Here is a 13,240-nt window from a genome sequence, read left to right on the forward strand (position 1 = left end):
AGATTAGTACAAGTACATCCAGTCTCAATCATTTGATTCATGTAACTCCTAATTGCATGCGACTGACAAGTGAGAGGAAGGTAAGCAGGACACATACATTCCTCTCTAGGGCACGTTCTTACTGCAATGCAAGGTAGAGTGAACCAAGATGCACCTACTTCGTGCTATTGGAAGGCATCATTTTCAGTGCAAAAAAGCTTAGTCTCAGATCTCTAAGGTGAAATCTTATCGCTGGTCAATGTTAACGGACATGAATGTAAACAATGCAATACACATTAACCTCAAAGGCATATTCTTACTAAAAGATGAGTGGAATCAGAATGAACCCCAGTAGGAGTTTGGATGAGAATTCCTGTTTGTTTAGTACAACAAACTCAGGCATTCTTCTTAAAACCAAATCCTCATAGCTTATTGGGGGAGATAAAAGTCGGCACAGCAACACACACTCACATGGAGACAGAATAAGCTGGGATCTGAGGAAGGAGTACTGCTGAAACAAGTACATATTAGTACAACAAACTCATTCCCAGATGTCCTTTCCAAAACTTTTTTTTTTGAGATGGAGTCTCACTCTGTTGCCCAGGTTGGAGTGCAGTGGCACAATCTTAGCTCACTGCAACCTCTGCCTTCCGGGTTCAAGCAATTCTCCTGCCTCAGCCTCCCAAGTAGCTGAAACTACAGGCACCTACCACCATGCCCGGCTAAATTTTGTATTTTTATTAGAGACGGGGTTTTGCCATGTTGCCCAGGCTGTTCTCAAGTTCCTGGCCTCAGGTGATCCACCCACCTCGACCTCCCAAAGTGCTGGAATTACAGGTGTGAGCCAGTGTGCCTGGCCAAAAGTAACTTCTGATTACTTGTTAAGAGCAAACTGAGATGGATGTAAACACAGCAACACACTCATCTCTCATTCTCACCTCGAGGCAAATACAAATGAACCCAAACAATCCATAGTACTACAGACAAACTCAGTCCCAGATCTTCTTCTCAGAAGTATATCCTTACTGCTTATTGCAGCAAAACGACAAGTTCCCCTCTTTTGAGAGAAAACACATGCTTATGCTGAATCTAAATAGGAATATAGAAAAAGGCACTGTGTTGATGCAGAGTTCAGTCTCAGCCATGGCTTCCTACTGTGGTTAAGCTGAATCCCTTAGATAAACATTATACAACTTAGGGTTATAATACGACACCAAGCTCAGCCATCAGGCTGATGGGACATGAGACTAATCAGTCCCAGGTCAGAGAGTAAGATCTATTGTCTTAGTAGGGTTTCATACTAGCTTCAAAGTCAGGTGATGATTAGGGTCAGGAGGTGGGTCAGAGTCAAGGTTATTCAACAGTGATCATGTTTAGGGTAAAGTCAAAGTCAGTTCAAAGCCAAAGCTGTTAAAATTAGGGTAAGCTATGGTAAGGACAATGGTTGAAATCAGAGTCAATTAAAGATTACATTCATCTTAAGCTAAGTAATGTCAGGATGATCATCAGTTTAGGATAAAGGTCAAGCAGATCAGAAGTCAAGGTCCATTTTAATGTCACATACAAGGTCAAGACCAGTGTAACACAGAGGAATAGATGCCTGATTTGCAGAGGTGAGCATCACACAAGAGTCCACACACTGTGGCCCTGTCATTGGGCTCCAAGCTGGGGCCCTCTAGAGGACAAACACCTGATGAGGCCCAAACAAAATACAGGACCAGAGAAGATTTAAGCCATGCACCACCAGCCAGGGTGAAATTGCACTGTGGATAATCTCACATTGTGCAGCATCTCAGCTTCTAAACTATGCTATTTTTAACACATAAAGTACATGCCAAGAGGAGCCACGAGGAAATAAACCAGCTGAGGAGCCTGAGAAGTAGAAATGTAAAAAAGTGTAGCAAAGTAGAATTCAAGATGTAAGTCAATGAGGCACTTCTGCAAAACCTAAAGTGACCCATGGCCTGAACTACTACTATTTTAATAAAATTGCTTCTAAATGGGATCTATTCCATTCCAGGTAGGGGTTTACATATGTTGGAATACAGGGTCTCTACTGCCAAATCTTCCTCTCCTGTGACAAATGCAGAATTATACATCTAAGTGTTAGCAACTAGGTCAACTAAAAATAAAAAACACACGACTAGGTTACAGTTACACCTACAGGATATGCATGGCTCAGAGGTCCCCAGCAGTTTGTGGTTGATCTTCTAAAGGGACAATGCTTTCTCCATCCATGGTCCTCAACCTCCAACACTGTGATTAAACTACCCACCCCTCCCCCCACCCCCCCAAAAAAAACTAGGGACAGGCACTACAGGACCAGATATGAGAGGGCCTTTCTGCCTCGAAGCACCACACGTGCCATTTATGGAGGGCTCCTTGCTGGATAAGGCATTGACTATGATTAGCTCATGTGGTCTCTACTGAGTCAAGGCTCTCAAAGAAGGAAAAAAAGACATGGCAAAGGCAGATGATCATTGTTCTTGTTCAATTTTATTGGCATTGCGTTCATCTCTTTACAGAAGAACTCAGCCCACACCCTAGAATGTAGACCTTTGGAAAAAGGAGAAGTGCTCCATTAAGCAAGCTACAATGTGGGGGCAGATCCTAGGAAGGGAGCAGAACTGCCAGGGTTCCAACCAAAGAAACAGGTTAATTAATAATGGGCAATATTGGGGAGATGAGTGGGGAAAAGGAGTAAAAGCTCTGCTAACCTAAGGATACCACAACCCTGAAAGGAGCGCCTTCTAGAACAAAGGTAAAAATCACTAGGACAGATCTGTGAGGGTTTTCCTTTCACTCTCATAGTAGGATGCTGATCTAACGGGAGTTTTGAAGTGTGCAGCGGGGAAAAAAAAGAAAGAAAATGAGAATTTTAATTTTTGAAATAACGGCAATTTATCCATTGCACATACTACTGTATTATGCAAATCAACCTTTTGGAAAATTTAGACACAGAAGGGAACTAGAGAGTTTTCCCCCTGGAGAGATGAAAAGCTTTTTGGCTCTTAAGTCTTTGATAAAAGGTGTACATAATTCTTGTGTCTACTGTACAGAATACTGCCGCTAGCTGGATTTCCCAATTCTGAGTAACACTCTGCAATCCAAACAGGGTTCAACCCTCCATCTTACATGCCTGCATTACAGGACTTAAACACATAATCCAAGAATTTCTTACACTAATTTATACATTTTAATTGGTTGCATATATTAACATGTACTATAAGATTCTTTTCTAAGAAGCATTACATAATAAATGGATACTGTAAAAAGATCTGATTAGTTAAAAGTAACAAGCATTAACAGATAGATACATACAAAACTCAGCCTGATCAGACTGGGTGTGAGCCTGTAATGGGGCATGGGGCACCAGCCTTCCCAAGGGGTAGCCTTCAAGGAGGGAGGGGAAAGGGGAGGTAAAAAGACCACAAGACCGTTAAAAAAAAAATCAGACACAGATTAACTGTAAACAGTTCTCTCTCTCTCCAGTGGACAAAAAGAATAAGCTTCCAATGCCAACTCCATATCAGAATGACATCCACCGCTGGCCTGTCCTGCTGCCATACACGCGGGCTCATGTGGGTGGGCAGGCAGACCCCAAGAGCCATCATGGGCAGGGGCTGGAGTTTGATTACGTCAGGTGTGTGTGTGTATATGTGTGTGTGTGTGTGACATGTGGGGTGTAACTGTGTTTGATGGGGTTTTCTTTTGGCAGCTGGATGTGAGAGATCAATGTATGTTTTGTTTGGAAGAGGAGAGGGGAATTGTGTTGAAGGCCTACGTGTGTTCTTGGTTTGTGAAGGACTCTGTGCTCAACTCTCACTGCCCCCTCAGCAACTGCAGCTTTCTGCCGAGGCCTTGGCCCGGTCATTCTTGTCCAGTTTGATAGGTTCAGGGAATTCGTTGTACAGCTCCACCTCCGTTTCCTGGACAAGGAGACAGAGAAAGATTGGTTACTCAGGGAATTGAAACATTTCAGCCCTCATTGCGGGCCCTTTCTGCCCAGGAGGGGTTCACTTCTGCTTGGGCAGAGTGGGCCTGGAGCTGTGGAGCAGAGCCTGCCCACGCAGTTAAGGGAACACTCTGGCAGAAGGTGCCATGCTCAGGGAGTAGCAAGAGAAAAAGATTTTGTGACAACTCCAGGTCAACGTGAAGAGAGGTGTCCTGCCAGGAGAAGCATCAGTCTGCACTAAGCAATCAGGACAGAAGTTCACATATGTTTTCAATCAGATCATGATCTGGGAGGTCTGGGACCACATCCACATCCAGTTCAGATGCTTTCTGTATGTTCCCTATAGTTGACAATGGTTAACAATGGTGTGGATTTCTAGTTTTTCTCAAACATCTGGCAACCCTCAGCCAGTATGTGCACGAGGTGAAGTGGCTGGAGCTGAGTATGAGCTGCCCTCTCAACCTGGAACACTCCTCCTACCTCCCCATATTCCATACACTTTTCTGGACCAATGGCCTCTGCTCTGGTCTCTTTTTTCTTCCAAAGGTTTAGCCCAAATGCTGCAGGCCTAGAAAGGCAGCTGTGAATGAATTTTATTACCATCTGTGACAAGTGTCAGAGCAGATGGACTATGGTCATTTTAGTGGGACTTTGCTAAAGTAAAATGTTTCCAATGAGGACCAGCATTCTACTTTTGGGTGCAGGAAAAAAGTATCACTTAAACATTGAGCACTTGTGTGCCAGTGACTGTTTTAGGATTTGCAGATAAAGCAGGAACTGCTTCTATTCATTAAAAGTTATCTAGGAAAAAAATCATTCCATTCACAATAGCTATAAAAGTATAACGCATCTAGGAATACATACTTAAAAAAATAACAGCTTTGGCTGAGCATGGTGGCTCATGCTCGTAATCCCAACACTTTGGGAGGACGAGGCAGGTGGATCACCTGAGGTCAGGAGTTCAAGACCAGCCTGGCCAACGTGGTGAAACCCCGTTTCTACTAAAAATACAGAAATTAGCCGGGCATGGTGGCAAGCACCTATAATCCCAGCTACTCAGGAGACTTGAGGCAGGATAATTGCTTGAATCCACGAGGTCGAGGTTGCAGTGTACCAAGATGGTGCCCACTGCACTCCTAATAGCTTTATTGGGTTTTAACTCACATGCCATAAAGTGTACAATTCAATGGTTTTTAGTATATTCAGAAAGTTGGGTAACCATCAACATTAACTCTAAAATACTCTCATCACCCCCCAAAAAAAATCCTATGCCCTGGACCCAGCAAGCACTGATCTACTTTCTGTCTCAATAGACTTGCCTATTATTCTGGACACTTAATTTTTAAACATTATTTATTTATTTTAATTTTCCCCATTTCTTCTAGTGGACTGCAATTTCTTTTTTTTTTTTTTGAGACGGAGTCTCGCTCTGTCGCCCAGGCTGGAGTGCAGTGGCCGGATCTCAGCTCACTGCAAGCTCCGCCTCCCGGGTTCACGCCATTCTCCTGCCTCAGCCTCCGGAGTAGCTGGGACTACAGGCGCCCGCCACCGTGCCCGGCTAGTTTTTTGTTTTTTTTTTTTTTTTTAGTAGAGACGGGGTTTCACCGTATTAGCCAGGATGGTCTCGATCTCCTGACCTCGTGATCCGCCCGTCTCGGCCTCCCAAAGTGCTGGGATTACAGGCTTGAGCCACCGCGCCCGGCCGGACTGCAATTTCTGTTTTTTTTTTTTTTTTTTTTTTTTTTTTGAGGCAGAGTCTCGCTCTGTCGCCCAGGCTGGAGTGCAATGGCATGATCACAGCTCACTGCAAGCCTCTAACGCCTGGACTCACACAATCCTCCAGTCTTAGTCTCCCAAGTAGCTGGAACTATAAGCTCGTGCCACCACGCCTAGCTAATTTTTAATTTTTAGTAGAGATGGGGCCTTGCTATGTTGCCCAAGATGGTTTCAAACTCCTGGTTTCAAGTGATCCTCCAGCCTCAGCCTCCCAAAGTGCTTTGATTTCAGGCAGGAGCCACTGCATCCGGGCTGGACGTTTCATTGAAATGGAATCATACAACATACGGTCTTTTTACAACTGGCTTCCTTCGCTTAGCACCCATGTGGCAGCAGGTGTCACTACTTCATTCCTTCTTATAGCTGAATAATATTAGAATGCACGGATAAGCTGTCCTTTGTTTATTCACTTATCAGTTGATGGACATTTGAGTTGTTCTTACTTTTTGGCTGTTACAAATAGCGACATTTTATATTGCCACTAGTACCTAGGAATATGTTTACTGTGAAAGGCAAAGGATCCTATTATAAATCAATTATAGCTTGGGTGTGTCTGTAGTCTTACCTACTTAAGAGGCTATAGTGGAAAGATCACTGGAGCCCAGAAGTTGGAGGCTACAGTGAGTGATGATTGCACCACTGCGTAGCAGCCTGACTGACAGAGCAAGACCCTGTCTCTAAAAAAAAAAAAAAACAATCAATCTTACTGAAGGAACGGAAACAAGACCTAAAATAGTATCATGGGCGGAATGTTTTGTTTTTTTGAGATGGAGTTTCGCTCTTGTTGCCCAGGCTGGAGTGCAATGGTGCAATCTCAGCTCACTGCAACCTCCGCCTCCCAGGTTCAAGCAATTCTCCTGCCTCAGCATCCTACGTAGCTGGGATTTCAGGTGCCCACCACCACGCTCAGCTAATTTTTTGTATTTTTAGTAGAGATGAGGTTTCACAATGTTGGCCAGGTTAGTCTCAAACTCCTGACCTCAGCTGATCCACCTGCCTCGGCCTCCCAAAGTGCTGGGATTACAGGCGTGAGCCACCACACCTGGCCGGGCAGAATGTTTGTGTTCCTCCAAAACTCCTGTGTTGAAGCCCTAACCCTTCAGGTGGCTGTATTTGGAGTAAGGAAGGAATGAAGGTTAAATGAGGTTGCAGGGTGGGGCCCTGATCTGAGAGAATTCGTGTCCTTATAAGAAGAGGTGACACCACAGACATCTTGCTCACGTGTCCTCTCTCTCTGCACACAGCAGAAAGGGCATGGGAGGACACAGTGAGAAGACAGCAGTCTGTGAGCCCAGCGCCCTCACCAGAAACAAAATGTGCCAGCATCTTGCTTATGGACTTCCGGCCTCCAGAACTGTGAGAAAACAAAATGTCTGTTGTTGGACCCACCCATGTTGTGGGGTTTTGTTAACGCAGTCTGAGCGGACTAATGCAACAGCTGCAACAAAACTGCAATCAATGGGGAAAAAACAGTGGGCCTGAAGAAAAAAATTCCAGTCAAAATCTCAACAGAGTTTTATTTGGGGTGTGGAAGGTAAGAGAGGAAAATCGTGGAACTGAAACAAAATTATTAAAAAATAATGTGGCAGGTAGGGCGGGGTGGCTCACGCCTGTAATCCCAGCACTTTGGGAGGCTGAGGCGGGCGGATCACAACATGAGTTCGAGCCCAGCCTGGCCAATATGGTGAAACCCTATCTCTACTAAAAATTACCAAAATTAGCCAGGCGTTGTGGCGGATGTCTGTAATCCCAGCTACTTGGGAGGCTGAGGCAGGAGAATCACTTGAACCCGGGAGGCGGAGGTTGCAGTGAGCTGAGATCATGCCATTGCATTCCAGCCTGGGCAACAGAGCAAGACTCCACGCCTCCCCCCTCCCACCCAAAAAAAAAAGAATGGCAAGAGGAAACTTGCCTCATCAGGCAGTGAAATCAAGACAATCCAAATAAGGGAACATGGCATGGACATCACCAGAACAGACTGGAGAGACCAGAAACAGATCCCAACACATATGAGCATTTAGCACAGGCCACGGTCTATTCAGGGAGGGAAACGACTTATGTAACATAGCCGAATGATTTCAAACAACTGGCTGAGCTCTCGGAGACAAAAGGCAAGTCTCTCTTTCCTACCATAAGCCAAAACAATCTCCAGCTGAATTAGAGAAAAATCTGATGTAGACACAGGAAACACAGAAACTTAAAATGACATACCCAAATAAAAAATTACTTTTTTCCTATGTTCAAAGGACTTAAAAATACCACAGAGTTGAAAAAGTCACTTGAGATGCAAGTAGAATTAACTTCAATTCACCAGCAGCTCATGAGAACCGAGAGAGGCCCAACCATGTGCTGTGTGCTGGCTGTGTGCAGCAGAGAAAATCCAAATGGCTAAGCCCAGGGAGAGGGACTCAGAGGGACCAGTAGCCACGATGGTGGCAATTTATACACCCAAAGATTGGCAATGTCAGCAGAGTGACAAGTGACACCTATTGCTTGCTGGCAAGGAGGTAGAACAAAGAAAGCCCACGCTGCTGAAATGTTATTCCCCTTGGGGAAAGCAACCTGGCACCCTAACTTATACTAAAACAGACCCTCCAATGTAACAATCTAACTCCTTAGGGGCTAACTCTAAAAATAAAAGCATGAAGACAACAGGGACAGTAGTGATGGAAGCGAAAAACTCAGATAGTGATGCCAGGCAACAGGGAAACAGGTGGGAAACACTATCCTACACGTATTTGGATTTCCATTCCCTTGTATGAACATTAAGGAAAACACAACCGTTTATTATTCGTGGGTGAGGGTGGCTAAGTCTGCATCTTGGTCTTTTCCTTATCACTTGAGGGCTCTCCTGGCATTCTGGGTGGAACAATTTCCTCATTGAGTAGGTCTGTCCCTTTCATTCTGGAACACTTAGTGCGGACCCCATTCATGCCAGAATTTCCCTGGTCCTTGGAGCAACCATTCCAAACAACTCTCTGTCCGGCTGAAAGCCATTACCTTCATTCTGCTGGCTTCCTGGAGTCAGCAGAATCTGCCTTGCCCTTCACAGCCACTATGTGCTTCAAGTGCTCTATGCATCCCCCCAAAGCTGTCACACCTCTGACCACCCCCAGACACTGTCTGATGAGGCCTTGTGACCTGCCTTAATCACCACTGCCCCTAACAGAGTTGTACATAAAACAGACTTTCAACTCGCATGAGTGGTTGTATCTAATCACAGAAACAGTAAGTAAGAAATTCTAGGTATTGTATTCCTTGAACAGTTTTCCCATATTTCCTTCCTTCTTTGTGTTGTTTACTTAACTATTCCTAAGGAAAAAAGTTACCTGTCAGTATGTGAGAGCTGAAAGAGTCTGTCTCATTTAATCTTCATAATCACCCTGCAAAAGCAGGTATTCCCATTTTTCAGGTGAGGGGGTAGAAGTTCGGATATAATTTTTTTTTTTAATTTTTTTTTTTTTTGAGACGGAGTCTCGCTCTGTCACCCAGGCTGGAGTGCAGTGGCCGGATCTCAGCTCACTGCAACCTCCGCCTCCCGGGTTCACGCCATTCTCCTGCCTCAGCCTCCGGAGTAGCTGGGACTACAGGCGCCCACCACCTCGCCCGGCTAGTTTTTGTATTTTTTAGTAGAGACGGGGTTTCACCGTGTTCGCCAGGATGGTCTCGATCTCCTGACCTCGTGATCCGCCCGTCTCGGCCTCCCAAAGTGCTGGGATTACAGGCTTGAGCCACCGCGCCCGGCCTTTAAATTTTTTTTTTGAGACAGAGTCTCACTCTGTCACCCAGGTTGGAGTACAGTGGTGCAATCTTGGCTCACTGCAACCTCTGCCGCCTGGGTTTAAGCAATTCTCTTGCCTCAGCCTCCCGAGTAGCTGGGATGACTGGCAAACCCCACCAGGCCTGGCTAATTTTCTTTTTATTTTTTAGTGGAGATGGGGTTTCACCATGTTGGCCAGGCTGGTCTCAAACTCCTGACCTCAAGTGATCGGCCTGCCTTGGCCTCCCAAACTGCTAGGATTATAGACGTGAGCCACCGTGCCTGGCCATAATATATATTTTTTAAGCCCAAACTAGATATAATGATTGGTAGGCAGCAGAGCTGGAATTTGTATTCAAGTTAATTTCCTTCTTAAATAGAGCAGCAATCTGATCAGGGGTCTCCCAGTGACCTGATCTCCTAATCACAGTCAAGAAAATAAGAATAAGCCTAGTAAAAGAAGGGCAGTCTCAGTCTTCCCAGCCTCTACATCTTTTAGATTATTTCCTCAAAGTGGGGGTTCTGGAAGCTTAAGCAGAACATGTCATAACCTTCCCAGATGAACACTTAGGGTATTCTGGCTACATAGAAAAGAGTGGGTTAGGGAAGAAGATTAAGGGCAGGAGGCCAGGCAGGGACTGGATCAGTAGTCGGGCATCACAAGAGTGGGCAGGTCAGCTGTGGGAGACCCACCTGCTTAAGTGCATTCCGTGCAATCGTCTGGAACGCCTGCTCCACGTTGATGGCCTCCTTGGCACTGGTCTCAAAGTAGGGAATGTTGTTTTTGCTGTAGCACCAGGCCTGTGCCCGCTTTGTGGCCACCTGAAAGGAGAAGTAGGGTGCACACAGGCTCATGACAGAAGCAGCTAGCACTGACTCCATCCTCCCCAGGAAGTGTCATGGTCCCTCGTCTACAGGTGGTACAGGTGAGGACACAGATGTGGGGAAAGAGGGTGTTGGAGGAGACCTGTAGACCCGTCCAAACTCGCCCTGCTGGCTATGGTCAGGATAGCTAGGATTCAGCTAGAGAGCTCAAAGCCTGTCTCAGTCTACAGCTCATACCTTCTGACCCTCAGTTATACTTAAAAGCCATTTGTGAATGGAGTAAGAAGCCAGTCTGGGAAGAAATGATGAGTGTTTACTGGGACCTCAGAGATCCCAGGACAGGAAATGCCCAGCAGCTTGGTCTTAAGGTTTACAGTCCCTTTACCATTACTGTTAGTGTGATGTTACCCATGCCACTCACACATTCTCACTCCTTCCCCAACCCCTAGCCCATTTTCAGCCAAGAGATAAGGACTAAGTCACTTAGGAAGGGGAGGAAAAAAAGATCCATGGTCAGAAATAAACGTAGTCGTAATTAATCAAAGAGTCTATGTTTCCAACAGAAATGATATTTGATGGCCGGGCGCGGTGGCTCAAGCCTGTAATCCCAGCACTTTGGGAGGCCGAGACGGGCGGATCACAAGGTCAGGAGATCGAGACCATCCTGGCTAACACGGTGAAACCCCGTTTCTACTAAAAATACAAAAAACTAGCCGGGCGAGATGGCGGCGCCTGTAGTCCCAGCTACTCGGGAGGCTGAGGCAGGAGAATGGCGTGAACCCGGGAGGCGGAGCTTGCAGTGAGCTGAGATCTGGCCACTGCACTCCAGCCTGGGTGACAGAGTGAGACTCCGTCTCAAAAAAAAAAAAAAAAAAAAAAAAAAGAAATGATATTTGAAACTATAGTACAGCAATTTCACTCAAAGCCCAAAGCAATATTCTGCACACATGGAGATCCAGGCACGGCCTGGAGGTACTGGGAGGGCACTATTGAGAATGACAAAACTGAATTCCCTCCTTCAAAGTGCAGAAAGGGAGCTGAAGCTGAGACAGCCAAGACAATGGCCCAAAGTCACAGCCAGCTGGGGGCAGGATGGGGACTTAACCCAGGTCACCTGGGTCCCAGTCCTTAAAGGCAGTTGGCCTGAAGGGCTGGCATAGGGTGATGAAGACTCCCACCAGCACTTCCTAGAGCCATGTGACCTTAGCAGAGAACCCTCCAAATTCACAAGGCCCCTCGGGAGCAGGTGTCTGTGACGATATCCATCATCGTTGGTACTTACTTGTCTGTTTTCGAGGTCAATCTTGTTTCCCAACACAACAAAGGGGAAGTTTTCAGGATCTCGGGGACTGGCCTGGATGAGAAACTCATCTCTCCAGCTATCTAGGGTTTTGAATGTGTTGGGGGCAGTCACATCAAATACCAGAACACAGCAGTCTGCACCTCTGTAGAAGGCCACACCAAGAGACTGGAACCGTTCCTGTCCTGCTGTGTCCCATATCTGTGAGAGACAAAACATTTATTCCTCGGGAGAGTGCTAGGCAGAGCACAAGGAGCATGTATGCAGGGGGTGCCAGAAGAAATGGGTTAGATTGTGAGGTCACCCACAAAGACAAATGACACCAGACTTCAGGAAGCAAATTTCAGCACCAGAGTATCTGCAACAATCCTCACAAATACTGTATGTAAGTATGTGTCTGTCTATGAGCAGGTGACATTGAGTCCATCTCCAGGGCGCTAGAAATTTCTTATATCTTGATCCAAGTAGTGGTCACATTTAGGTAAGTGTGTAAAATCTGAACTATAAATAAAACTTAGGTACTCTGGGAACTTTCTGAGAGCAATGGAAATACAGGGAAGTGAGGTGATGACTCACAAATGATACAGTTCAATCTATGTATTTTACTGTATGAAAAGTTTGCCTAGCCAGGCACAGTGGCTAACCTGAGGTCAGGAGTTTGAGATCAGCCTGATCAACATGGAGAAATCCCGTCTCAACTAAAAATACAAAATTAGCCAGGCGCGGTGGTGCATGCCTGTAATCCCAGCTACTTGGGAGGCTGAGGCAGGAGAATCTCTTGAACCCGGGAGGTAGAGGTTGTGGTGAGCCGAGATCGTGCCACTACCCTCTAGCCTGGGCGACAAGAGCAAAACTCTGTCTCAAAAAAAAAAGAGAAAAGTTAGCCTAAACAACAAAAAAGATTAGCATGTTATATTTCATTTGTATTATACCTCAATTAAAAAACAAAACAAATGAAAAACTCTTGACAGAAAGAGATCAAGAGAAAGACAATGAGAACACACACCAGATTAAACCAGGTACTACTGACCACCTCTAAGCTGGTCACATCATTCACTGCCATGCTAGGTTTAAGAGCAAGGCTGGGTATACTTACTGCCCTAGATCCATAACAGGCACTCAAACAGAGCCAGACAAACATGATAACAACTCAGATATAAGGATGAAGGGCAAAAAAGACAAATTTATCTCTCATGATTGCACTGCCTCTCAGCAGGTTAGGGCACTAAATGCTCCCTTCCCCAGATACAATAAGTCCACACATGTAGACTAAACAGGATCAGGGCTGCTGGTGGTACTCATTTATGTGCTCTCCTGGTTATCCAATGTTCTACACTGAATATGTATGCATCTCTGTCAGTGGAGAAATGACCCCATTCTCAAACAAACAAACAAATGAACGAACACTTGGCATCCTCTCACACAGGAAGGAGTTCATGTCTTGTTCTAGTTATTTGCGTGGAGAGGTTTTCTGGAGCTGACTGGAAACTGCACATGTGACACTCTCCACATTCTCCCACGTTCCTCTCCTTTACCCCGTCAGGCACTAGGGCACTCTGGCAACAGCAGATGGGGTGATGTGGGAGAGCAGGTTCATTGGACTTTACTGCTGCCCAACAGATTTACTGAACCATTCATTCCTGTT

At 45.6% G+C, this 13,240-nt stretch overlaps 1 protein-coding gene across 1 annotated transcript in view; it reads right to left on the bottom strand.

Moving 5' to 3' along the window:
- Nucleotides 1-2,855: 2,855 nt before the first annotated feature.
- The window catches only part of RAB7A (RAB7A, member RAS oncogene family), an 88,992-nt gene continuing 78,607 nt past the window's right edge, over nucleotides 2,856-13,240 (bottom strand). Inside the window, exons 4-6 of the mRNA XM_033210877.1 lie at nucleotides 11,578-11,796; nucleotides 10,164-10,292; nucleotides 2,856-3,908 (exon numbers count right to left, since the gene is read on the bottom strand). Coding sequence (XP_033066768.1) covers nucleotides 3,813-3,908; nucleotides 10,164-10,292; nucleotides 11,578-11,796 — 444 coding nt within the window. The 3' untranslated portion in view covers nucleotides 2,856-3,812. The remainder of the gene's footprint in view (nucleotides 3,909-10,163; nucleotides 10,293-11,577; nucleotides 11,797-13,240) is intronic.

The sequence above is a fragment of the Trachypithecus francoisi genome, unplaced genomic scaffold, assembly GCF_009764315.1.
Source record: "Trachypithecus francoisi isolate TF-2019V2 unplaced genomic scaffold, Tfra_2.0 Lachesis_group0, whole genome shotgun sequence".
Lineage (NCBI taxonomy): Eukaryota > Metazoa > Chordata > Mammalia > Primates > Cercopithecidae > Trachypithecus > Trachypithecus francoisi.